The sequence below is a fragment of the Osmerus mordax genome, chromosome 6 (assembly GCF_038355195.1).
Source record: "Osmerus mordax isolate fOsmMor3 chromosome 6, fOsmMor3.pri, whole genome shotgun sequence".
NCBI lineage: Eukaryota > Metazoa > Chordata > Actinopteri > Osmeriformes > Osmeridae > Osmerus > Osmerus mordax.
In genome coordinates, this window is record NC_090055.1 from 20,416,534 (window position 1) to 20,444,005 (window position 27,472).

General features: G+C 53.5%; 1 protein-coding gene across 1 annotated transcript; it reads right to left on the reverse strand.

The window, feature by feature from the left end:
- Positions 1 to 147: 147 nt before the first annotated feature.
- On the reverse strand, positions 148 to 27,472 carry tg (thyroglobulin). The gene is made up of 48 exons (XM_067237508.1): positions 27,385 to 27,472; positions 27,043 to 27,151; positions 26,657 to 26,754; positions 26,269 to 26,457; positions 25,623 to 25,782; positions 25,336 to 25,442; positions 24,105 to 24,248; positions 23,629 to 23,811; positions 21,725 to 22,777; positions 19,501 to 20,097; positions 18,975 to 19,211; positions 18,674 to 18,808; positions 18,354 to 18,431; positions 17,227 to 17,333; positions 16,904 to 17,018; positions 16,044 to 16,244; positions 15,572 to 15,784; positions 15,340 to 15,479; positions 14,652 to 14,802; positions 14,017 to 14,181; positions 13,594 to 13,743; positions 12,765 to 12,929; positions 12,528 to 12,650; positions 12,127 to 12,242; positions 11,928 to 12,036; positions 11,468 to 11,659; positions 11,151 to 11,321; positions 10,695 to 10,781; positions 10,468 to 10,533; positions 10,245 to 10,382; positions 9,671 to 9,844; positions 9,452 to 9,563; positions 8,330 to 8,409; positions 8,004 to 8,159; positions 7,789 to 7,854; positions 6,516 to 6,650; positions 6,220 to 6,381; positions 5,873 to 6,089; positions 5,531 to 5,618; positions 5,229 to 5,388; positions 4,747 to 4,940; positions 3,939 to 4,103; positions 3,480 to 3,647; positions 1,997 to 2,184; positions 1,548 to 1,655; positions 1,179 to 1,319; positions 699 to 892; positions 148 to 455 (listed from the first exon to the last, which is right to left on the reverse strand). The coding sequence occupies exons 1-48, from the start codon at positions 27,458 to 27,460 to the stop codon at positions 295 to 297; spliced, it is 8,244 nt and encodes a 2,747-aa protein (XP_067093609.1). The 5' UTR covers positions 27,461 to 27,472; the 3' UTR covers positions 148 to 294.

The following is a 27,472-nucleotide window of genomic DNA, read 5'->3' on the forward strand; positions in this document are numbered from 1 at the left end:
CACTCTGTCTCTCTCTCTCACACACACACACACACACACACACACACACACACACACACACACACACACACACACACACACTTCCTCAGTCACAAACACCCAGACATCACACTCCCCTCACACACTAAGAAAACACCATAAAACAAATTTAAAATGACGACATGTTTATTGTGAAGTGTTTAAAGGTGGTTTGCTACAGAGTGATTGAGAAATAAGAACAGTGACTGCAGCGTCATGTGACTTGAAGGTACTAGTAGGTGTTGTCCGCGGCAACCGTGGCAAGGAGGGAGCGGTCTAACTGTAGGCGTCCTTCTCGGTCTTGGGCGGGCTGCTGGTCCGGGGGGCCGGCAGGCTGGACTCCTGCTCTGTCAGAGCGGGACGAGGAGGACGAGGAGGAGGAGGAGGAGGAGGAGGAGGAGGAGGAGAAGACGCCAGACCATCTCCAGACAGCTTGGCTGAAACACAAGTCACACTTTATATTTCTATATATACCTATCTATTACATCTATATTAACATCAAGCAAGGGTTAAAGGCAGGGCTTGGTATATATATCTATTTATCTGACACAGTATATGAGGACTGTGTGTGAGGGTTAACACTCGAAGCACCGAGCAGGGTTGGTTTGACCCCTATCCACACTCTAAGTAGAGAAAACCTGCTTGGCTGTTGTAGTTAAAGGCGTGACCTGGTGTCCCACCTGTGGCTGAGCTGAGCGCAGGTATGTAGTCCGTCCAGAAGGAGCAGGCCTCTCTGTGCAGGCCCTGGAGGTCCCGGAGCCCTGCGGCCAGCTCCTTGTAGAGCGCCCCCCCAGGCAGGGGCAGGACGCGGGGCCAGGGAGGCAGCGCTGGGCTGGGGGGGGCCAGGGAGGCTGGGTGGGCCTGGTTAGGGTCCCTGTGGAGGAGAGGAACAGGATACCTGCTGAGCACACTTCCACACACAGCACATCGTCTGGAACACTGTGTGTTGATGACAAAATCACTGGTCAAGGTTTGTGAAAAACATGACCATGAACCATGAAAACCAATAAATACAAATGACCTCCCACAGCCTGTACAGTTGGCTAGTTGACCCAGAGTGGATCCAGTTAACTAGTTGGCTAGTTGACCCAGAGTGGATCCAGTTAACTAGTTGGCTAGTTTACCCAGAGTGGATCCAGTTAACTAGTTGGCTAGTTTACCCAGAGTGGATGAAGTTAGCGATGTAGCTGGTTATCTGGAGGGAGAGCTGTCTCTCTGAGGAGGTGAAGCTGTGGGCTGAGGCTGGGTGGTGAGGGACTCCAAACATGTACTGGACGTCCAGGGGCACGAAGGCAGGGCCGCTGGACACATCAATGACAACGACAAAAGCACACATCAGCACTAAGAAGATGGCAAACTGGAATATGAAACATATTGGAAACTAAATTATGCACTCACACATTTATATATACACACATACACACATCAGGCACATGCACACACACACACACACATACATCAGACAAATGCAAACACACAAACACACACACACATACCAGACACAGACACACACAGATGAAGGGGCTGACCTGGTCTGGGCTGAGCTCTCGGGTATGTGGTACTGGAACACCTTGGACCGGCTGTTGGCTGCCCAGATGGCTGCCATCTTTACTATGGGGCACACTATGAAGAGATCCCTGAAGAAGACAGGAAGAGGAGAGGAGAAGATAGGAAGAGGAGAGGAGAAGAGAGGTAAGAATAGAGAGAGGAGGGAAAAAAGGAAAGAGGAGAGCGAGAGAGGAAGAGAGAATGAGACATAGAAAAGGGGGAGGAGGCAAAAGGAGAGAGACGGGAAAGTTAGAGAGAAGATAGAAACAGAGGAGAGAGAGGATGGTGGAAGAGATGAGATAGAGAGGGATGTCAACAACTCTGTAGGTGTTCAAACACCTTCAGTTCTAGTTCAGCTGTGCTGTCACACACACACACACTGACACACACACACAGACACACACACACACCAGCCCCCAGACCTGCTCACCTGGTGGCATTGTTGAGAGCTTGTGAGAACAGGTTGTAGCCGGCGGGGGTGGGTGAGTGCTGCAGGGAGTAGAACCAGGTGGCTGCCTCCTTCACCAGGGCGCTGGCTTCCCTCCCCCCCAGGGACTCTGACAGGGCCTGGTAGAAGGCCGTCTTGCTGTCCGCTCGGCCCTGCAGCTGCTCAAAGTTCTGCAGAGGCAAGGAAGGGAGGTCAACTAGGGTCAAGGTCAGGATCAGGGTCAGCTAGGAGAGTGGAGGAGAGAGGGAGAGGGGACGGTGGTGAAGGGGAGGTGAGGGGGAGGGAAAGAGAGAAGGCTACTAGAGAGAGCCTGGGCCCTGAGGAGGGCTACTGGAGAGAGCCTGGGTCCTGAGGAGGGCTACTAGAGAGAGCCTGGGCCCTGAGGAGGGCTACTGGAGAGAGCCTGGGTCCTGAGGAGGGCTACTAGAGAGAGCCTGGGTCCTGAGGAGGGCTACTAGAGAGAGCCTGGGTCCTGAGGAGGGCTACTAGAGAGAGCCTGGGTCCTGAGGAGGGCTACTAGAGAGAGCCTGGGTCCTGAGGAGGGCTACTAGAGAGAGCCTGGGTCCTGAGGAGGGCTACTGGAGAGAGCCTGGGTCCTGAGGAGGGCTACTAGAGAGAGTCTGGGCCCTGAGGAGGGCTACTAGAGAGAGCCTGGGTCCTGAGGAGGGCTACTAGAGAGAGCCTGGGTCCTGAGGAGGGCTACTAGAGAGAGTCTGGGTCCTGAGGAGGGCTACTAGAGAGAGCCTGGGTCCTGAGGAGGGCTACTGGAGAGAGTCTGGGTCCTGAGGAGGGCTACTAGAGAGAGTCTGGGTCCTGAGGAGGGCTACTAGAGAGAGTCTGGGTCCTGAGGAGGGCTACTAGAGAGAGCCTGGGTCCTGAGGAGGGCTACTGGAGAGAGCCTGGGTCCTGAGGAGGGCTACTGGAGAGAGCCTGGGTCCTGAGGAGGGCTACTAGAGAGAGCCTGGGTCCTGAGGGTTACTGGAGAGAGCCTGGGCCCTGAGGAGGGCTACTGGAGAGAGCCTGGGTCCTGAGGAGGGCTACTAGAGAGAGCCTGGGTCCTGAGGAGGGCTACTAGAGAGAGCCTGGGTCCTGAGGAGGGCTACTAGAGAGAGCCTGGGTCCTGAGGAGGGCTTCTAGAGAGCCTGGGTCCTGAGGAGGGCTTCTAGAGAGCCTAGGTCCTGAGGAGGGCTACTAGAGAGAGCCTGGGCCCTGAGGAGGGCTACTAGAGAGAGTCTGGGTCCTGAGGAGGGCTACTAGAGAGAATCTGGGTCCTGAGGAGGGCTACTAGAGAGAGCCTGGGTCCTGAGGAGGGCTACTAGAGAGCGTCTGGGTCCTGAGGAGGGCTACTAGAGAGAGCCTGGGTCCTGAGGAGGGCTACTGGAGAGAGCCTGGGTCCTGAGGAGGGCTACTAGAGAGAGCCTGGGCCCTGAGGAGGGCTACTGGAGAGAGTCTGGGTCCTGCTTACCTTGATGTTCCTGGCTCTGCTGATGAGGCCGTCGTGAGCCGAGGATCCCAGCAGGAGGTCGACACTGTGGGGGCCAGAGCTCTGCAGCGCCCCCTGTGGGCCGGCAGCCTCCTGCAGCCCATCTACCACCGGAGACCACGCCTGCAGGGGTCCACTCACCGCCAGGAGCTGGGAAACACACACACACAACACAGACACAGACACACAACACATACACACACACAACACAGACACAACACACACAACACAGACACACAACACAGACACACACACACAACACATACACACAACACAACACAGACACACACACATAATAAGGCCTAAGGCCTACCACATAAGCCTATCTTGGACTAGACTAAACATATTTGGTCTGGACTAGTCTAACCTATCGTGGTGTGGACTGGACTAGCCCAGCTTGGTCCAGATTGGCCTATTTTAGACTAGACCAGCCTGGCCTACCTTGGTCTGGGCAGCGTTGAGCACGCGAGCAGGGACCCCCCTCAGACAGAACATGAGCGGGTTGGGGTCCGAGGTGGGGCAGTCCAGCTGGCGGGCCAGGGCCAGGGCCTGGCGCCGAGCCTCAGCATCACCCAGCAGCAGGGAGGGGGAGAACACCGAGCCACCCTGCGGAGCACACACACACACAACCAGACACACACACACAACCAGACACACCCACACACACACACAACCAGACACACACACACAACCAGACACACACACACAACCAGACACACACACACACAACCAGACACACACACACAACCAGACACACACACACACACAACCAGACACACACACACACACAACCAGACACACACACACAACCAGACACACACACACAACCAGACACACACACAACCAGACACACACACAACCAAACACACACACACACACACAACCAGACACACACAACCAGACACACACACACACACAACCAGACACACACACACATCCAGACACACACAACCAGATACACAGACAGGTAAGAACAAAAGCTCCACAAGGTTGTCTCTCATGTTTCACTTGTGACGTTTGGAACCCCACGAGAGTAGACGACCACACACACTCATAACACCACAACCACACACACCGTGGACCAGAACAAACACACACCATGAACCAGAACACACACACACCGTGGACCAGAACACACACACACCCGAGCCCTAACTTTACGCTGGGAGAGTGAGAGAGTGAGAGAGTGAAATAGTGTGACAGAGTGATAGTGAGATGGTGAGATGGTGAGAGAGGAGGAGGGACCCACCATGAGCAGCATGCGCTGGAAGAGGGGCGGAGTCTGGGAGGACAGCAGGTGGAGGCTGGTGACGTCAGCTCCGCCCCTCTCCGCCCCCACGGTCACCCTCCTGGGGTCTCCCCCCAGCCGGGCCACGTGGTCCTGAACCCAGAGCAGAGCAGCCCGCTGGTCCTGCAGGCCGGAGTTACCTGGCAGGGCGGAGCCTGCACACACACACACACACACACATACGCACACACACATTACAAATGCACTTAGTCATAAACGCAAGTGACGCATGTGTGTCTGTCTCGGTATGTCATGTGTGTGTGATGCATTTATGTGTGTGTGTGTGCCTGCGTGTGTGTGTGTCTGCCTGCGTTTGTGTGTGCCTGTGTGTGTGTGCCTGCGTGCGTGTGTGCCTGTGTGTGTGTGTGTGCCTGTGTGTGTGTGTGTGCCTGCGTGTGTGTGTGCCTGTGTGTGTGTGTGTGTGCCTGCGTGTGTGTATGTACCTATTCTGAGGAATCCCAGAGCTGCCACCCTGGTGTGGGCTGTTACCACGACAACGTTGCCCACGGCAGCCAGGTGAGAGGCATCTAGCAGACCAGGTGAGCTGTGATTGGCTGGACTGGAGGGGTTGTAGAAGAAGACTAACACAGCAGTGCTCCCCTTCTGTCACCATGGCAGCAACACACCCACACACACACACCCACACACACACACACAACTGGGTGAGATGGAGAGACTTTGACAGATTAAATAAATGCTGCTGGGTTACACCTGCAGACACTAGATTAGACTAAGTTTGACTCACGATGCCGCTGGGGACAAAGATGTTGAGGTAGAGACAGTCCTCACTGGAGGCTGAGGTCTCCAGGTCGCCAGGCTGCAGGCAGCTCGCTCTGAACAACAACAACAACAGGTTAGCCTTGAGGTAGATCAACAACAACAGGTTAGCCCTGAAGTAGATCAACAACATGTTAGCCCTGAGGTAGATCAACAACAACAGATTAGCCCTGAGGTAGATCAACAACAACAACAGATTAGCCCTGAGGTAGATCAACAACAACAACAGGTTAGCCCTGAGGTAGATCAACACTAGCAGGTTAGCCCTGAGGTAGATCAACAACAGCAGGGTGATGTGGGGCCCACTCACCGGGGTACCGTGGCGTTCCACGTTCCGCTCCACACTGCCGGCTCCGGGGCGCTGAAACGTCGCGCCCCTATTGGAGGACGGGCATACGGAACTCCCAGGAACTGGATAACTGTCTTCCTGTCTGATCCCAGAGCCGTTGTCCTGGCGACGCCCAGCAGCATTCCGTGCCCCGGGATGAACACTGATGTTGCTGCTGAAGCCCGTGCTGGGTTTGGAACTGAACACTAGAGTTTCAGTTACGCCTTATCACAGCCTTCCATGAACCTAACCATTACCCTAACCTGACCCTAACATTAACATGACCCTAACCTGACCGTGACCCTAACCTCAGCATCGTTCAGACCCACCTCTCAGGTAGACGAGGGGGGCGGTCTCCCTGACGACCAGCCTGCAGTGCCGAGCCTGGGGGGCGGGGCCACAGGTGCGTGTGTCTGGGTACAGGACGCAGCGCACAGCTGACTCCGCCCTCCTCACCGTCACCACCGCACAAGACTCCGCCTCCTCACATGCTGAGTAGGGAGACACGTCAATCACACACACCACAAGGAATACACACACCACACACACACTACACCACACACCCAACACACACACACAGAATGCACACACACCACACATCCACAGGCAGGGGTTGTGTGCTCACCAGAGAGACACCAGGCCGTGGTCCTCTGCAGGTCCTCTGAGATGTCCTGGCTGAGGTGGAGCACGTCGTAGGTGGAGAGAGAGGGGTCCACCAGCACAGATGAAGCCCCTAACAGCCTCCACCCCTCCATACTCACTGAGGAGAGGAGGACAGGAGAGGAGAAGAGAGGAGAGGGGAGAAGAGAGGAGGACAGGAGAGGAGAGGAGAAGAGAGGAGGACAGGAGAGGAGAAGAGAGGAGAGGGGAGAAGAGAGGAGGAGAGGAGAGGAGAGGGGAGAAGAGAGGAGGAGAGGACAGGCGGACAGGAGAGGAGAAGAGAGGAGAGGGGAGAAGAGAGGAGGACAGGAGAGGAGAGGAGGAGAGGAGAGGAGAAGAGAGGAGAGGGGAGAAGAGAGGAGGAGAGGAGAGGAGAGAGGAGGACAGGAGAGGAGAAGAGAGGAGAGGGGAGAAGAGAGGAGGAGAGGAGAGGAGAGGAGAGGGGAGAAGAGAGGAGGAGAGGAGAGGAGGACAGGAGAGGAGAAGAGAGGAGAGGGGAGAAGAGAGGAGGACAGGAGAGGAGAGGAGGAGAGGAGAGGAGAGGAGAAGAGAGGAGAGGGGAGAAGAGAGGAGGAGAGGAGAGGAGAGGAGAAGAGAGGAGGACAGGAGAGGAGAAGAGAGGAGAGGGGAGAAGAGAGGAGGACAGGAGAGGAGAAGAGAGGAGAGGGGAGAAGAGAGGAGGAGAGGAGAGGAGAGGAGAAGAGAGGAGAGGGGAGAAGAGAGGAGGAGAGGAGAGGAGAAGAGAAGAGAAGAGAAGAAAAGAAAAGAAAAGAGAAGAGAAGAGAGGAGAAGAGAAGAGAGGAGAGGGGAGAAGAGAGGAGGAGAGGACAGGAGAGGAGAAGAGAGGAGAGGGGAGAAGAGAGGAGGACAGGAGAGGAGAAGAGAGGAGGAGAGGAGAGGAGAGGAGAAGAGAAGAGAAGAAAAGAAAAGAGAAGAGAAGAGAGGAGAGGAGAAGAGAGGAGGACAGGAGAGAAGAGGAGAAGAGAATAGAGGAGAGGAGAGGAGAAGAGAATAGAGGAGAGGAGAGGAGAAGTGAAGAGAGGAGAGGTGAAGAGAGGAGGACAGGAGAGGAGAAGAGAAGAGAAGAGAAGAGAGGAGGACAGGAGAGGAGAGGACAGGGGAGGAGGGGAGTAAAAGACAGGACATTATAAATCTTGTTTCAACATGATGTGGTGCTTTTAAAGGAATGAATAAATGAGAAGGGAACTACAGTTGGGTTAGACACTCTTATCTCTCACCGTTGATGGAAGGAGCGCGGAGCTCAAACTTGGGGCACAGAGCAGGAGACTTAGTCCACTGGTTCACTGTGGGGGTAAACAACGTCCTCCATCATACAGCATGGAGAAGAACACACTGGTGACCAGTCAGGGCTCAGGGTCAGGGGGCAGAGTGAGGGCTCAGGGTGAGGGCTCAGATGTTAGGGTCAGGTTAAGGGGTCAGGGGTCAGGCTCACCTGGCTTCTCGTACCAGCCGTAGGGCTCCACACTGGTATCCACCCCTGAGGGGCTGCAGTTCTGCACACGCCAGGACGACCCCCCCTCCCCCTCCTCCTCCTCCCTGCACGTCTGGATTCCCAGGCTGACCAGGGTCAGGCACAGCACCTCCACGCCTGGACACACACACACGTGTAGAGACACACACACACGTGTAGAGACACACACACACACACGTGTAGAGACACACAGACAGACGTGTAGAGACACACACACACACACACACAACAATAAATGGCCATTCCACATCATCCTAACTCAGTCTAACCAACCAATTACAACTCACCTGGAGACTTCCTGTCTCTAACATATCCGATGCCACGGCAACAAGGATCCTCATCACACCGTCTCTCACATTCCATGAAGCTGTAAAAGGTTGTCACGGTTACAGTATTGAGGTAGTGCTGAGTACAGTACAGTATGAATCTAGTATGAAGGTGGTATGGTGTTAAGGTACAGTCTGAAGGTAGTGTTGAGGTAGTGTTGAGGCACAGTCCTACCTGTCTGTCAGGGTGTTGGGGTAGTGTTAGGGTACAGTCCTACCTGTCTGTCAAGGTGTTGAGGTAGTGTTGAGGCACAGTCCTACCTGTCTGTCAGGGTGTTGGGGTAGTGTTAGGGTACAGTCCTACCTGTCTGTCAGGGTGTTGAGGTAGTGTTGAGGCACAGTCCTACCTGTCTGTCAGGGTGTTGAGGTAGTGTTGAGGCACAGTCCTACCTGTCTGTCAGGGTGTTGGGGTAGTGTTAGGGTACAGTCCTACCTGTCTGTCAGGGTGTTGAGGTAGTGTTGAGGCACAGTCCTACCTGTCTGTCAGGGTGTTGAGGTAGTGTTAAGGTACAGTCCTACCTGTCTGTCAGGGTGTTGAGGTAGTGTTGAGGTACAGTCCTACCTGTCTGTCAGGGTGTTGAGGTAGTGTTGAGGTACAGTCCTACCTGTCTGTCAGGGTGTTGGGGTAGTGTTGAGGCACAGTCCTACCTGTCTGTCAGGGTGTTGAGGTAGTGTTAAGGTACAGTCCTTCCTGTCTGTCAGGGTGTTGGGGTAGTGTTAAGGTATAGTCTGAAGGTAGTGTTGAGGTACAGTCCTACCTGTCTGTAAGGGTGTTGAGGTAGTGTTGAGGTACAGTCCTACCTATCTGTCAGGGTGTTGAGGTAGTGTTGAGGTACAGTCCTACCTCTCTGTCAGGGTGTTGGGGTAGTGTTGAGGCACAGTCCTACCTCTCTGTCAGGGTGTTGAGGTAGTGTTAAGGTACAGTCCTACCTGTCTGTCAAGGTGTTGAGGTAGTGTTAAGGTACAGTCCTACCTGTCTGTCAGGGTGTTGGGGTAGTGTTAAGGTATAGTCTGAAGGTAGTGTTGAGGTACAGTCCCACCTGTCTGTCAGGGTGTTGGGTTAGTATTGAGGTACAGTCCTACCTGTCTGTCAGGGTGTTGGCTGACAGGCTGACACGACTGCGGACAGAGTAGGACACCATCTTCCTGAAGGACACGCGCCTGTAGAAGCTCTTCACCCCTCCGGACAGGTCCACTGCTCACACACACACACACACAGGCATGCTCATCCTTCTTGATGTGGGGGCTGTGGGGAAGACTGGGGGAGGCGAGGGAGGAGTGGGGGGAGGAGGGTGTACTCACCCTTCTTGATGTGGGGGTTGTGGAGAGGCTGGGGGAGGCGGGGGAGACAGGGCTGCCTCAGAGGTGTGTCGTAGCCTCCACACACCCGGGGGTCGGGGTACAGAGAGCAGCTGTAGAACCTGTCCCCCTCACTCCTCACATCCAGCACAGAACACTGCTCCTCCTCCTGGCAGCCTGGGACACACACACACGCAGTACACACACACACACACACACACCGTACACACACACACACACACACCGTACATACACACACACACGCAGTACACACACACACACACACCGTACATACACACACACACGCAGTACACACACACACACACACCGTACATACACACACACACCGTACACACACACACTCAGTACACACACACCGTACATACACACATACACGTACACACACAGTACATACACACACATTCAAATACACATTCACACATGATACAGTGGTTTTGACAGTGGTGTACGTATGTGTGTGACTTTGTGCATGTGTACATGTGTGCCTGTGTGTGTGTATGTGTGTGTGTGTGTGCATGCGTGTGAGTGTGTTTGTGTGTGGGCCTCAGGTACACACGTGTCTGACACCAGAGCAGGGCGCTGTGAGGAGAGAAGGTGTGTTTGGAGATGAAGTAGAGAAGATGAGGCACGTTCCTGTCTGGTTCCACCAGAATCTCACTGACCTCCAGACGCTCAAACGACTCTGAGACCACAGCTGGGAACACATCAAGCACAGGGTCACCACCCTGACCCCAGACTGACCCGATAGGAGGAGTGTGTGTGTAGGGGCGGGTACTCACCTGGGGGGTCTGGGGTGGGTTGACCTCCCACACAGGTGCTGGAGACGTCGGTACTGTTACTCACACCTGACACAGGAAGGCACACTGCAAGTGAGTATTTGTAGTTTGGCACTAAAAAACTTCTTCTTACTTCTTTCAAGGATATTCAAATCCATGTATCTTACTTTACATTATGATGTTCTTAAACTGTATATTTATATAGCAGAAGTATGTGTGTGCTGTGGTACCTGTGTGGAGGTAGATGGCCTGGAAGATAATGATGCTGGCCTGGTAGTCACTCTTGTTCTTACTGGACGCTGGCAATGCTGCATCCGCTGCAACACACACCAACATGAAACACCAACATTAGGGGGCGGAGGAGTGGGAGGAGCAGGAGGAGGAGGAGGAGGGAGAGGAAGACCAGGGTGAGGAGCAGGAGGATGAGCAGGAGGAGGAGGAGGGAGAGGAGGAGGGAGAGGAGGACCAGGGTGAGGAACAGGATGAGGAGCAGGAGGAGGGACAGGGGGACCAGGGTGAGGAGCAGGATGAGGAGCAGGAGGAGGAGGAGGAGGAGGGAGAGGGAGAGGAGGACCAGGGTGAGGAGCAGGAGGATGAGGAGGGAGAGGAGGACCAGGGTGAGGAGGAGGAGGAGGGAGAGGAGGATCAGGGTGAGGTTTAGCCGTAAAGTGAGCTGTGTTTCTTACTGATAACAAAGTTTTGTCCTCCGAAGTTGAAGATGAAGCTCTTGTGGTCCTGGTCGTAGGTGAGCCCAGCGCCACAGACCCGGGCAGAGCTGGCCAGCCCAGACACATCCCAGTCCCCCTCCGAACACTGGAGGACCGAGGGGGAACGCACCAGACCACACATGATACTGCCTGGTGAGGGGAGGGGAGACATGGGGAGAGGGGAGGTGAAGTTAGGAGGTGTAAGAATGCATACAAAAATAACTAACATCACACCGAACTTGAAGCCGGACATGTAACGTTCCTCCGGAGCGTCTCCATGGCTACCGTAGCCCTACCTCCGTCCAGGATGTTGGCGTTGAGCAGGAAGCCCTCACAGCAGGAGTCTGAGCTGCACGCGTCCTGACAGAAGCGGTGTGCGTCCGTGACACTGGCTCCCTCCGCGGGGAACACCACCGTCCGGTACACCCCCGAGGTCAGCTTGCGGAACGGCATCCTCTCAAAGCCGCTCTGCACGGTGACCTCCTGACCTGGGGGTGGAGGCTGCTGTTACATATGTACTCCAGCAGAGGGGGGTAGACCTGCAGGCTGGTACTGAAGAACTAGGGCTTCGAGTGTGTGTTGGGATGAGATACTGTACTGTATTGCTTGTTTGCCTGTGTGTGTGTGTCAGTGTGTATGTGTGTGTTGGCATGTGTGTGTTGGTGTGTGTGTGTGTGTCAGTGTGTACGCGTGTGTTGGCATGTGTGTGTGTGTGTGTGTGTGTGTGTGTGTGTGTGTGTGTGGAAAGGTGAATACCTTTCTTCCTGAGGACCAGCAGGTCTCCTTTGGCCCCGCCTCTCACCCTCAGGTAGCAGCGAAGCCTCTTAAACATGGCCGCCTCAGGATTACCCAGAAACCCCCTGGTCTGGATGTCAGAAAAGGTCAAGGTTCAGACAGAGTACCTATGAGACCTGATGTCTAGGAGAGAGCACCTGGTCTCCAGGGGAGAGCGTACCTGGTCGGAGGTGTTGCAGTGCAGGTTGGAGGGCTTCTGGCTGTAGAGCTCACAGTGAGCCTGGCCCCCTGCTGAGGACACCGCCAGGTGGAGGCATCCCTGCTCCTGGGCACACGCTGGGACACCACAACATGCAGCAGGATTCAACCACTGACCAACACTCAATCATCATGTATAACACACGCAATATCCATAGGGCTTCATAAGATTATCGATATTCAATCAGCTTCAGTTCATCATTCTTTATAAGATATTTTAATAAAGCAGTACAGTACACCACATGAGGGTGTGGTTATTGAGGATAAAGGAGAGGAGAGAGAAGAGAGAGTAGAGAAGAGGAGAGAGGATGAGAAGGGAGGAGAGGAGGGAAGAGGAGAGAGCAGCCTGTGTTTCACTGGGACCTTGAAGGCAGGTGTGGAGATGTTTCTCCAGGGTGGTGTTAGATGACTGGGACCTGATCAGGTGTGAATCTTCAGCTTCCAGGATGAGTCTGGATGTGGGAACGTCTTCAAATCCTCCCAGCACTGCACACACACACACACACACACACAGGACAAACTGAAACTCTTCTCTGTCTTGTATCTGTTGTCTGTCTTGCTAAACCACTTCCTCCTCCTGGACAGTTGAGGTACCGGTACCTTTACACTCATCCTCGGACAGAGGCTCCTCCCTGTTTGTCCACGCTAGCTCCGCCCCCCCGGCTGTCACACAAACCCATCTCCCTGACAGGAAGTCCTTCTGGGCCAACAGGAAGTCCCCTCTCTCAGAACACTGTAGTCCTTTGCGCTGGCACTCTGTCATGCCTGCCGGGTACACACACACACACACACACACACACACACATATATATGATGAGATAAGCAGTTAAAGCCTCACCATGTGAGATTAGTTATTAACCTCTCACAGTATTAACTAGCGGTTAGCCTAGCACTTCACAGTGTTTACTAGCGGTTAGCCCATCACAGTTTTTACTAGCAGTTAGCCTAGCCTCTCACAGTGTTTACTAGCAGTTAGCCTAGCCTCTCACAGTGTTTAGTAGCAGTTAGCCTAGCCTCTCACAGTGTTTACTAGCAGTTAGCCTAGCCTCTCACAGTGTTTAGTAGCAGTTAGCCTAGCCTCTCACAGTGTTTACTAGCAGTTAGCCTAGCCTCTCACAGTGTTTAATAGCAGTTAGCCTAGCCTCTCACAGTGTTTACTAGGAGTTAGCCTAGCCTCTCACAGTGTTTACTAGCAGTTAGCCTAGCCTCTCACAGTGTTTACTAGCAGTTAGCCTAGCCTCTCACAGTGTTTACTAGCAGTTAGCCTAGCCTCTCACAGTGTTTACTAGCGGTTAGCCTAGCCTCTCACAGTGTTTACTAGCAGTTAGCCTAGCCTCTCACAGTGTTTACTAGCAGTTAGCCTAGCCTCTCACAGTGTTTACTAGCAGTTAGCCTCTCACAGTGTTTACTAGCAGTTAGCCTAGCTTACAGTGTTTCTTAGAGGATGCTCCGGCTGCAGCCGTGGTGCTGTCTCTGGGACAGGGGCTGCAGAAGTCCTGACCCCCCTCTTCCTGGTAGGAGCCCGGGGGGCATGGCCGACACACACCCCCACTGGAGAACGCACCTGCTGGACACAGCACTGGGGGGGGGGGGGGGGGGGGGGATGGGGAGAAAGAGAAATAAAGAGAGAGAGTTAGAGAGAGAGGGGGGAGAGCAAGGCTGAGAGAAACAAGAGAGAATAAGAAATGGAGAGCTTCTGTACAGGTGTGGCAGAGAGTGGTAGAGAGAGGGAGAGATAGAGAGAGCATCCCTACAGAATGGTAGTGAGAGAAAGAGAGAGAGCGTATCTACAGAATGGTAGTGAGAGAAAGAGAGAGAGTCTCCACAGGGTGGTAGAGAGAGGGGGACGTACCACAGCCGGTGCCCGCTGTACCAGGCTGGTACCCAAGGGAGCAGCCGAAGGTGGGGGGAAGGGTGAAGATCACTTGGGGGTCAGAGGTCACGATGGAGCGATACGGCGCCCTACCCAGAAGCCCCATTAGTCCCGCCTGGAGCCTGGCCTCACCCAGAGCTACGTCTGGAGAGAGAGACGGGTTAGACATGACAGAGAGACGGATTAGACATGAGAGAGACGGGTTAGACATGAGAGAGAGAGACGGGTTAGACATGACAGAGAGACGGGTTAGACATGAGAGAGAGAGACGGGTTAGACATGACAGAGAGACGGGTTAGACATGAGAGAGAGAGACGGGTTAGACATGACAGAGAGACGGGTTAGATATGAGAGAGACGGGTTAGACATGAGAGAGAGAGACGGGTTAGACATGAGAGAGAGAGACGGGTTAGACATGAGAGAGAGACGGGTTAGACATGAGAGAGAGACGGGTTATACATGAGAGAGAGAGACGGGTTATACATGAGAGAGAGAGACGGGTTAGACATGAGAGAGAGACGGGTTAGACATGAGAGAGAGACGGGTTAGACATGAGAGAGAGGCAGGTTCTGTTAGTGCTGTCTGATGGGTGCTCTGTTAGTGAGTCTCCTCACCGATGTCGTGGAGGTCAGGCAGCACGGCGACCGGGAGGTCGAGCAGAGACACCCTCCAGACGACCTCCAGCGTGACCCCGCCCTCACTCACACACTCCACACGCACCGAGCCCTCTTCACACACAGACACCGAGGACCCTGAGGGAGACAGCTACACACAGAGGACAGGATCACACACACACACACACCTGGAGACACACAGAGGACAGGATCACACACACACACACACACCTGGAGACACACAGAGGACAGGATCACACACACACCTGGAGACACACAGAGGACAGGATCACACACACACACACACCTGGAGACACACAGAGGACAGGATCACACACACACACACACACACACCTGGAGACACACAGAGGACAGGATCACACACACACACACACACACACACCTGGAGACACACAGAGGACAGGATCACACACACACACACACCTGGAGACACACAGAGGACAGGATCACACACACACACACACACACACCTGGAGACACACAGAGGACAGGATCACACACACACACACACCTGGAGACACACAGAGGACAGGATCACACACACACACCTGGAGACACACAGAGGACAGGATCACACACACACACACACACACACCTGGAGACACACAGAGGACAGGATCACACACACACACACCTGGAGACACACAGAGGACAGGATCACACACACCTGCAGGCTGCAGAGCCCCTGGGCTCTCATGTCTGTGAGCAGGGAGGCCTGCAGGCTGGAGGAGGAGCAGGGCTGTGCAGACTCAGCGAGAGACAGCTGGACTAGCACAGAGGACTGCACTGTCTGGTACACCTGGACCTCTGAAACACACACACCCCACACACATATAGTTATGATGGGTCAGGGTGAGTTAAACTGGCAGGGTCAGGGGTCAGGGGTCAGGGTGAGTTACTCTGGCAGGCTTGAGGCAGTGGGGCGTCCTCCAGCCAGGTCTGGGTGTCGACATCACACAGGAAGCGCTTGACAGGAAGTGCACTGTCGTAGCCATGGTGACAGGTGAGGTCACAGCTCTGCCTCTGCTGTCCGCCCAGGGCCTGGGAGCGACACAGCAGTGCACCCTGGGAGATGGAGGCGTCAGCAGGGAAGGGAGATGGACACTGGGGACCTGAGGAGACATGAGTCATGTTAGAGAGTCTGGGTCAAGCAGAGAGACAGAGACAGAGAGAGACAGAGAGAGACAGAGAGAGACAGAGAGAGAGAGACAGAGACAGAGAGACAGAGAGACAGAGAGACAGAGAGAGAGACAGAGACAGAGAGAGAGAGAGAGAGAGAGAGAGAGAGAGAGAGAGAGAGAGAGAGAGAGAGAGAGAGAGAGAGAGAGAGAGAGAGAGAGAATAAAGAGAGAGAGGTGACAGTGACCCTACTGTCACAGTGGGGTCTGGCTCCTGTGCCGCGTGTGCTCCGGGTCCCGACCAGCTCCCGGCCGTCTGAGGAAACACACCAGCAGTGTGTGACGTCACACTGGGACGGAGAGAAGCTGCCATCTGCCCGGCACTCCGGCTGGTAGCCCAGCCCCACCTGCCTCCGCCCGGCAGCCCCTCGCAGCAGCAGGCACAGGCTGGGGCCTGGAGACAAAACAAGCACACCTCAGCACAGCACTCCCACATAGAACAAACATTACAATAACATTTAGTTGTTGACTTAAATGAATTGTTGCGTTGTATATGCTGGTGAGCAGGTGTTTGTATGTAATTTGAGTGTGTGAAATGAATGTGAGGGTGTGTGTAGAGTGTGTGTGAGTGTGTAGGAGGTCCGTGTAGTGTGTGTGTGTGTGAGAGAGAGAGAGAGAGAGAGAGAGAGAGAGAGAGAGAGAGAGAGAGAGAGAGAGAGAGAGAGAGAGAGAGAGAGAGAGAGTGTGTAGGAGGTGTGTGTAGTGAGTGTGTGTGTAGTGTGTGCGTGTGTAGGAGGTGTGTGTAGTGTGTGAGAGTGTGTAGGAGGTGTGTGTAGTGTGAATGTGTGTGTGAGAGTGTTTTGGAGGTGTGTGTAGGAGGTGTGTGTGTGTGTGTGTGTGAGAGTGTGTAGGAGGTGTGTGTACAGGTGAGCTCTCCAGGGGGGCTGGGGTCTGCAGGCTGTGTGTGTGTGTGTGTGTGTGTGTGTGTGTGTGTGTGTGTGTGTGTGTGTGTGTGTGTGTGTGTGAGTGTGTGTGTGTGAGAGTGTGTAGGAGTTGTGTGTAGGAGGTGTGTGTGTGTGAGTGTGTGTGAGAGTGTGTAGGAGTTGTGTTTACAGGTGAGCTCTCCAGTGGGGATGGGGTCTGCAGGCTGTAGAGTGTCTCCTGTCTCAGGTGTCACACACCAGGCCTGGTCTAGACCCCCCCTCTGCAGCACAGAGAACTGGCCAGCCTGGACACAACAACATCATGACAACAACAACACAACAACGTACCAACAATACATCACAACAACAACAATATGACACAACACCACATTCAGTTCCAGGGTTATTCCAGCCACCACAGCTGAGTAAAGGTGAGCACAAACTAGCAAGTAGACAAATAGTGTACAAACGAATGTTGCTAAAATTAACATAAATCTGAATATGCATACACACCGCATCACATGATGGGCTGTAGGAGGCTGGGGTGGTGATATCAGAGACTGATGGCGTCCAATCAGAAAGCAGAGCCTGAGCAGCAGCTCTCTGACATGGAGTCTGACCTAGAGGAGAAACACACACACATTAACACCCTCTGTGTGAGAGGACGTGTGTGTCTGTGTCTGTGTGTGTGTGCCTGAGAATGTGCCCGTGTCAGTGTGTGTGTGTACATGTGTGTGTGAGAGAGAGAGAGTGTGAGTGTGTGTGTGTGTGTAATGTCAAACATTAATTAGCTATCTACTGTAATCAATATGTTATTGTTTCACTGTCATATAATTTTTGTTCACTGAGCCTGGTAGCTGAGATGGTTACTCTGCGACGGAGCTAGTAAACACAAACGTTGAATAAAAGCATGTGCTAATTGAACTAACGGTAAGGGTAATGTAGCTAACAGTTGTAAGGGTAATGTAGCTAACAGCTGTAAGGGTAATGTAGCTAACAGTTGTAAGGGTAATGTAGCTAACAGCTGTAAGGGTAATGTAGCTAACAGTTGTAAGGGTAATGTAGCTAACAGCTGTAAGGGTAATGTAGCTAACAGTTGTAAGGGTAATGTAGCTAACAGTTGTAAGGGTAATGTAGCTAACAGCTGTAAGGGTAATGTAGCTAACAGCTGTAAGGGTAATGTAGCTAACAGTTGTAAGGGTAATGTAGCTAACAGCTGTAAGGGTAATGTAGCTAACAGCTGTAAAGGTAATGTAGCTAACAGCTGTAAGGGTAGTGTAGCTAACAGCTGTAAGAGTAATGTAAGGGTGATGTAGCTGACTGGTGTAAGGGGAATGTAAGGGTGATGTAGCTAACAGTTGTAAGGGTAATGTAGCTAACAGCTGTAAGAGTAATGTAAGGGTGATGTAGCTGACTGGTGTAAGGGTAATCTAATGGTGATGTAGCTAACAGTCTGGTGGGGTTCCTTGCTGACGGGTACCGTAGACCTCCCTGCCGCTGGGGTCGACACACCAGCACTGGCCCCCCGCCTATGTGAGTGTGTGTGTGTGTGTGAGAGTGAGTGAGTGAGTGAGTGAGTGAGTGAGTGAGTGAGTGAGTGAGTGAGAGAGAGAGAGAGAGAGAGAGATGTGTGATCTTACATTGGAGTGGTTTCAGGGGACGACTGGTCAGGGATCCAGGGATGTACTCTCCTTCTTTATCAACACACCAGCACTGACCTACACACACACACACACTCATCAGTCACCCACAGACATGAACACACACACACATCAGTCACCCACAGACATGAACACACACACACATCAGTCACCCACAGACATGAACACACACACACACATCAGTCACCCACAGACATGAACACACACACACATCAGTCACCCACAGACATGAACACACACACACATCAGTCACCCACAGACATGAACACACACACACACACAGGTGTTGCAGGCCTGACCTGTGCTGGTGTGGCACTGAGTGGGCAGCCAGTCTCCTCTGGCGTCACACTGGGGAGAGTAGGGCTGGTACCCCAGCCTCAGCACTGCTCTGTCCTCAGACACACCCTGCTGGCTCTGCCAGGAGAACTGGAGGGCTGGAGGGCACACACACAGCAGGTTAGGGAGAGTTAGAGCTGGCTTATGAAACATGTTATGGTTTACTATTTTAGTCTTGTGATTATAGTATAACTGGATAGTTCAATTGGAAGACCAAATAATGTCTGAGGATGTAGTTATGTTTATATCCTTTATTATTCTTACTGGAGTGGGCGGCCAATTGTAGCGCAGCTTTGGAGTGACTCATCAGCCTGTCGTAGAGTAGCTCCTCCCCCGGGGACAGAGCATGGAGGGACTCTTCCTGGGTCAGACGAAGCCCCTCAGCCAATAGGAAGCCAGCGCCCAAGGGAAAGTGGGAGGAGTTGGAGATGGAGATGATCTGCTCCGCCCCTTCCAGGAAGTCTTCTACCTCACGCTGCACCACAGCACAAGAACCAGGGCCTGGAGAGACAGAGAGGAAGTGAGAGGGAGGGAGGTGGGGGAGAGAGAGAGAGAGAGAGAGAGAGAGAGAGAGAGAGAGAGAGAGAGAGAGAGAGAGAGAGAGAGAGAGAGAGAGAGAGAGAGAAGGAGGGAGGAAGGGCGTGAGAGAGTGAGTGGGAGAAAGAGAGAGAGAGAGGGAGTAAAGGAGGAAGCGGATTGAGACATGAAGAAAGGAGAACCCATTAAACCTTCTTAGACTCCTCCCACAAACATCTTCCATATTCAGTCCGGTCAACAGGAAGTGACTCACAAGCAGGGACCTGATTGGCCAGGGCCTTGGTTCCTGGGATCTCCTCTCCAGCCTGGGAGACGCACCAGCAGCGACGCAGGTCCAGGTGCTGCAGAGGCAGGCTGAAGTCAGCCAGGGACCCCGGATAGGGGCCTCCCTGCCCCCTCAGCAGCTCCCACACAGCCAGGGGGTCCAGGAGCCCCCCGGGCCCCCTCAGAGCACCCCCACGCCCCTCCAGGACCTCCCTGGGCAGGTCTCCCAGCTGGGGGAAGGCTCGCAGGCCTGGGAAGACTCTCTGGTGTCCCGCTGCATACAGCTCCTCCAGAAAGCCCCCGAACGAGGCCATGGCAGAACTACTGTTCCCATAAGCCCTCAGTATCGCCAGGAGCTCGGACACAGGAAGTTCCCGGCCCGCGCTGTTCTGATTGGTCCATTCCTGGTAGAACTGGAAGGCCTGCTCTGGGGGGCCGTCGCACTGGACAAGAAGCCAGGTGCCGTCGGGGGCGCAGCGGGGGACATAGAAGGCGGAGAGATCAGACACGGCCGCGGGGTCTCTCAGAGCTGAGCTCACCTGCTGCATGAAGAGCTGGGAGGCCCTGGTCTGGCAGGCACTAGGACCTGGGGGCACACACAAGGCCATTTGGATACAGAAGATGTAGGAGGTGTAGGTGTGGTACATGGGAGTGTGTGTGTGGACACACAGGCATACAGACAGACAGACAGACAGATACACAGACAGACAGACAGACAGACACAGACAGACAGATACACAGACAGACAGACAGACAGACAGATACACAGACAGACAGACAGACAGATACACAGACAGATACACAGACAGATACACAGACAGATACACAGACAGACAGACAGACAGACAGACACAGACAGACAGACAGACAGACACAGACAGACAGACAGACAGACAGACAGACAGACAGATACACAGACAGATACACAGACAGACAGACAGACAGACAGACAGACACAGATACACAGACAGACAGACACAGACAGACACAGACAGATACACAGACAGATACACAGACAGATACACAGACAGACAGACACAGACAGACAGACAGACACAGACAGACAGACAGACAGACAGACACACAGACAGATACAGACACAGACAGACAGACAGACAGACAGACAGACACAGACAGACAGACAGACAGACACAGACAGACAGACAGACAGACAGATACACAGACAGACAGACAGACAGACAGATACACAGACAGACAGATACACAGACAGACAGACAGACAGACAGACACAGACAGACAGACAGACACAGACAGACAGACAGACAGACAGACAGACACAGACAGACAGACAGATACACAGATACACAGACAGACACAGACAGACACAGACAGATACACAGACAGATACACAGACAGATACACAGACAGACAGACACAGATACACAGACAGACAGACAGACAGACACAGACAGACAGACAGACAGACAGACAGACACAGACAGACAGACAGACAGACACAGACAGACAGACAGACAGACAGACAGACAGACAGACACAGACAGACACAGACAGACAGACAGACAGATACACAGACAGACAGACAGACAGACAGACAGACAGATACACAGACAGACAGACAGACAGACAGACACAGACAGACAGACAGACAGATACACAGACAGACAGACAGACAGACACAGATACACAGACAGACAGACAGACACAGACAGACAGACAGACAGACAGATACACAGACAGACACAGACAGACACAGACAGACAGACAGACAGACAGACAGACAGACACAGACAGACAGACAGACAGACAGACAGACAGACACAGACAGACAGACAGACAGATACACAGACAGACACAGACAGACAGACAGACAGACAGACACAGACAGACAGACAGACAGACAGACAGATACACAGACAGACACAGACAGACAGACAGATACACAGACAGACACAGACAGACAGACAGACACAGACAGACAGACAGATACACAGACAGACAGACAGACAGACAGACAGATACACAGACAGACAGACAGACACAGACAGACAGACAGACAGACAGACACAGACAGACAGATACACAGACAGACAGACAGACAGACAGACAGACAGACAGACAGATACACAGACAGACAGACAGACAGACAGACAGACAGACAGACAGACACAGACAGACAGACAGACACAGACAGACAGACAGACAGACAGACAGACAGACAGACAGATCCTTACACTGAAGTGTCTCCCCAGCCGTGACAGGGCTCTGTCTCTGTCCAGCAGCATCCACACAGAAGCACGTCTGGCCCACACACTGCAGGGCCACATAGCCCCCGTCCTCCCGACACTTAGGGATGAAGCTGTCCACCCCGGCCGGCTGGCTGGCCCTGGCTCTCAGGGCCGCGGCCCTCTCCCTCTCACACCGAGAGGGGCAGCGGGAGCTCCGGTCCTGGGAGCGGCTGCCCTCCATCTCCCGCCCCTGCTCGTCCACACACCAGCACTCCCGGCCAAGACACTGTCGCTCCTGGTACTGCCCTCCAGGGGTGCAGCTGGGGACGTAGGGGCTGGGGGAGGCTGGGGGGCAGGCTGGGGGCTGGGGGCCGGGGAGCAGGGCTGAGAGCAGCTGGGTCCACTCGCTGGGGGACTCGGCTCGGGTCTGGGTCAGGGCCTGGGTCAGGGCGGACTGGAAGGAGCGGGTCTCCAGGATCTGGCTGAGCAGCAGCAGGAGCTGCTGGTTCTGTCTGAGGTTGACGGTTCGTCCGAAGGGGTCAGAGATGTTCTGGTCCAGGTTGATCTGGTGGGCGGAGGAAGAGGAGGAAGAGGAGAGCGTCTGGGCCAGCAGGAACAGATCTTCCTGGTTTTGGGTCAAACCGACCTGGCTGAAGACTGAGCTCAACCCCAGGGTTCCTCTGGGTCCCACAGTCCCACTGAAGTTGAATGCCGCCGTGCTCTTCAGGAACTTTCCTCCGAAGAGGTTCTCCTGGAGCCTGCGGGGGCTGGCGGACAGCGAGGCGGAGAGAGCCCGGAGCGCCAGGGCCCCAGAGGGGAACAGGCCCTGGAGGAGCTGGGGGAGGCTGGAGGCCAGGCTGGCTGGATGCTCCTCAGGCAGGGAAGCCCACAGTGCCTGCTGGAGCTGCTGGAGGCGGGGGCTGCAGGGGGCCAGATGGGCCGGCTCGCCTCCAGGGGAGGCCTCCGTCTGCTGGGATGAGGCGGCGGGAGCCTGGGGCCCAGAGAGGAGTCTGGAGAGGGCGACGCGACGCGCTGACGGACAGTCGCTCTCCGCTGCACCTGTAACACCGAGCAGACAGACATTACATTCGCTCTCCGCTGCACCTGTAACACCGAGCAGACAGACATTACAGTCGCTCTCCGCTGCACCTATGTTGCATTTTTTTCAAACTGAATTCCCTTTTTACACGTTCTACCCAGTAACAGATAACACGCAGTATCAAACTGGAACAAAAGACTCAAAACTAAAGACAGAAATTCTGATGACCACCACAAGCCTAACTCTGGATACTCAGCAACAAGGTGAGTTCCACAAAGGCGTACCGATGCATCTCAATTCCTGAACAACAGGTTTTGTAAGACTGCAGTAGAGGAATTTAGAGGTTATTGCAGTTGTAAGGGTAATGTAGATAACAGCTATAAGAGTAATGTAAGAGTGATGTAGCTGACTGGTGTAAGGGTAATGTAAGGGTGATGTACCTAACAGTTCTAAGGGTAATGTAGCTAACAGCTGTAAGAGTAATGTAGCAGACAGCTGTAAGGGTAATGTAGCAGACAGCTGTAAGGGTAATGTAGCTAACAGCTGTAAGGGTAATGTAGCTAACAGCTGTAAGGGTAATGTAGCTAACAGCTGTAAGAGTAATGTAAGAGTGATGTAGCTAACTGGTGTAAGGGTAATGTAAGGGTGATGTAGCTAACAGTTGTAAGGGTAATGTAGCTAACAGCTGTAAGGGTAATGTAGCTAACAGCTGTAAGAGTAATGTAAGAGTGATGTAGCTAACTGGTGTAAGGGTAATGTAAGGGTGATGTAGCTAACAGTTGTAAGGGTAATGTAGCTAACAGCTTTAAGAGTAATGTAAGAGTGATGTAGCTGACTGGTGTAAGGGTAATGTAAGGGTGATGTAGCTAACAGTCTGGTGGGGTTCCTTGCTGACGGGTCCCGTAGACCTCCCTGCCGCTGGGGTCGACACACCAGCACTGGCCCCCCGCCTGGCACTGCCCTGGCAGGTACGCTCCAGCAGCGTCGCAGGACGGCACGAACACGCTGGACGACTGCAGAGCTGCAGACCGCTCCCTGTCGCATGGGGTGGGGCCTTCAGGGTGGAGGGAGGGAGAGAGGGGGGGAGGAGGGAAGGAGAGGAGGGAGGGAGAGGAAGGAAGGTAGAGTAAGAGTGAATGAGAGAGGGGGCTTAGCAGTTGGCAGCACTTAAATATATAGGATCCTGGTTGAGTTAGGGGTTAGCAGTTAACGTTTAACATTTAGCAGTACTTAAACAGATGAGATACCGGTTAGCAATTAGCGGTTAGCAGTTAGCATCACTTAAACACATAGGATCCTACTTCAATTAGCGGTTAGCAGCACTGTATGATAATGTGTGTAGTGTACATCTGAAGCTGCCGGTCAGAGCGGTGAGCAGGGCCAGGAACCTCCGGCTCAGGATGCGGTACATGTTGGTCTGGGAGAACGAGCGTCCCAGGACTGGCCCAGAGAACACCGTATCGTATACCTCGTCAAGCAGCAGCTCCACCCCTGCACACAGACACACATGGGCAGGCACGTACACACACAGATGACAACAAATTAATGTGTAACAGAAAACGAAATAAAGAGAATGTGATGAGAATTTTTTTTTTTTCAGAATGTGCTGGTTGAGCAAGAGTTTAATTTAATAAGACTTTTTATGTGTGTGTGTGTTGTGTCTGTCACCTGTGCTGTGTAGCTGTGTGTGTGTGTCACCTGTGCTGTGTAGCTGTGTGTGTGTGTGTGTGTCACCTGTGCTGTGTAGCTGTGTGTGTGTGTGTGTCACCTGTGCTGTGTAGCTGTGTGTGTGTCACCTGTGCTGGGTAGCTGTGTGTGTGTGTGTGTGTCACCTGTGCTGGGTAGCTGTGTGTGTGTGTGTGTGTCACCTGTGCTGTGTGGCTGTGTGTGTGTGTGTGTATGTCACCTGTGCTGTGTAGCTGTGTGTGTGTGTGTGTGTGTCACCTGTGCTGGGTAGCTGTGTGTGTGTGTGTCACCTGTGCTGGGTAGCTGTGTGTGTGTGTGTGTGTGTGTCACCTGTGCTGTGTAGCTGTCTGTGTGTGTGTGTGTCACCTGTGCTGTGTAGCTGTGTGTGTGTGTGTGTCACCTGTGCTGGGTAGCTGTGTGTGTGTGTGTCACCTGTGCTGTGTAGCTGTGTGTGTGTGTGTGTCACCTGTGCTGTGTAGCTGTGTGTGTGTGTGTGTGTCACCTGTGCTGGGTAGCTGTGCGTGTGTGTGTGTCACCTGTGCTGGGTAGCTGTGTGTGTGTGTGTGTCACCTGTGCTGGGTAGCTGTGTGTGTGTGTGTGTGTGTGTCACCTGTGCTGGGTAGCTGTGTGTGTGTGTGTGTGTGTGTGTGTGTGTGTCACCTGTGCTGGGTAGCTGTGTGTGTGTGTGTCACCTGTGCTGTGTAGCTGTGTGTGTGTGTGTCACCTGTGCTGGGTAGCTGTGTGTGTGTGTCACCTGTGCTGTGTAGCTGTGTGTGTGTGTCACCTGTGCTGGGTAGCTGTGTGTGTGTGTCACCTGTGCTGGGTAGCTGTGTGTGTGTGTGTGTGTGTGTGTGTGTGTGTGTGTGTGTGTGTGTGTGTGTGTGTGTGTCACCTGTGCTGGGGATCTCCCTGCCACGGCTGTCAGAGCAGGAACAGAAGGAGGAGACCTCAGGGAAGGATCTTCTGAACCTGCTGAAGGTCTGGAAGTCCTCTGGAAACCTGACAACAACCACAGAGACGGTCAGAGAGAAGCATCCCGGCTAGGGTGGGTCTAGGGTTAAGGTTAAGGTTAATGTCTAGCTTTAGGGTTAAAGTATTCAAATCCACATTTCCTCTTTGACACCAAACATCATTCAACAGATAAACTAACAACAGACTGACCACAGTGTGTTTCCCCACCTGTTGAAGTTAGCCAGCAGATCAAACACCTGCATGTCCGTCATGTTGACGAACTGGCACTGCACAGGCAGGAAGCTGCCCTGCTCTGAACACTGAGGAGGAGAGCGCCCCCTGCTGCCGTGGAGGACGCGCCGCGCCCGCACCTCACAGCTGCCAGGACCTGAGGGGCAGAGGTTAAAGGTCAAGGTTACTATCCTGATCAACACAGTCATGACGGACACTCTACTCATATGTACCACTTACATATGTTCATATTGACCAAATGTTTTCCATTAAACTGATTTAAAGTAGTGTAGTCTAGTCCAATCTAATCTAATAGTCTGGTCTGTTCTGGGTCTGTCTGGGTCTGTCTGGGTCTGTCTGGGTCTGTCTGGTCTGGGTCTGTCTGGCTCTGGGTCTGGGTTTCTCTGGGTCTGTCTGGTCTGGGTCTGTCTGGTCTGGGTCTGTCTGGGTCTGTCTGGCTCTGGGTCTGGGTCTGTCTGGTCTGGGTCTGTCTGGTCTGGGTCTGTCTGGGTCTGTCTGGCTCTGGGTCTGGGTTTCTCTGGGTCTGTCTGGTCTGGGTCTGGGTCTGTCTGGGTCTGTCTAGAGTGAGTAACTCCACTCTAGCGCTCCAGTCAGGATGTCCATGGTGAGGATGTGAACTGACAGAGGGCGGGGGATCCATCCTGCCTGGTCCCATAGAGCTCCATGCCGTCCAGGTCCACACACCAGCACTGTCCCCGGGCCGGGGCACACTGGACGGGCTGGAACTCCCCGGACGCCTGGCACTGGGGCCCAGCAGCACCTGCGCCCTCCAGCTGGGCCCTCTGTCTCTGCAGCTGACAGGAGGTCAGGCCTGCAGGCACACAGGGCAGAGGAAGGACAGGACACAGAGGGAAGGAGGATGTTAACACTGGTGGTTCAGGTGCACAGGGGTTATAGGGATGTTTACGATTAGGTTTAGGGTTAGGATGGTGATGAGGATGATGAGGAGGATGACGAGGATGATGAGGATGATAATGATGAGGATGATCAGTCAGTAGTAAAGGCCTCACAGGTCACAGGTGAGCCTGTGGTTCTGCTTCCAGGGATCTCTTCTCCATCTGGGGAGACACACCAGCACTCCTCTCCCCCCGCACGGCACTGCACCTGCCTGAGACACAGCTGTTAGTGTCAGCACACACACACACGCACCCACGTACATACACACACACACGCACCCACGTACATACACACACACACACACACATACACACCCACACTACACACACACTGCTTTTACTGTCAGCACACACACACACTCGCAGAAACACACAACAGACACACACAACCAGACATATACACACAAATAATCTATCACTCAGACACACTCTCTCTTACATACACATAATTCTCTCACACACACATTCCCACACACAGACACACACACAGTGCTAGTTACCTGAACCTGCCATCCTCAAAGCAGTGTGGGATGTGGTTGTGTTGTCCAGCTACAGCCACGCCTCGAAGAGACTCACATCGACTCAGGCTCTCAGACTCTATCTGATACTCTGAAAGAAGACCGGCATGAAGGACTACAGTACCCATAATGCTTTGTACATCACCATTAGTACAGAGAGAGGGAGAAAGGGAGAGAAGAGAGATAGCGAGAGGAGTAGAGAGAGAATGAGTGATACAAAGAAAGACAGAATAAAGGAAGAGAGAGAGAGATGCAGAGAGACATAGAGAAGAGAGGTAGAGAGATAGAAAGAGAGAGAATGAGAGAGGATCAGAAGAGCGGTACCTGAGATCTTCCCCTGAGCCTGATGGGGACCACAGAGTAGCAGACAGCTGAAGCACATCAAGCCTATCTTCTCCATGTTCTCCCTGTG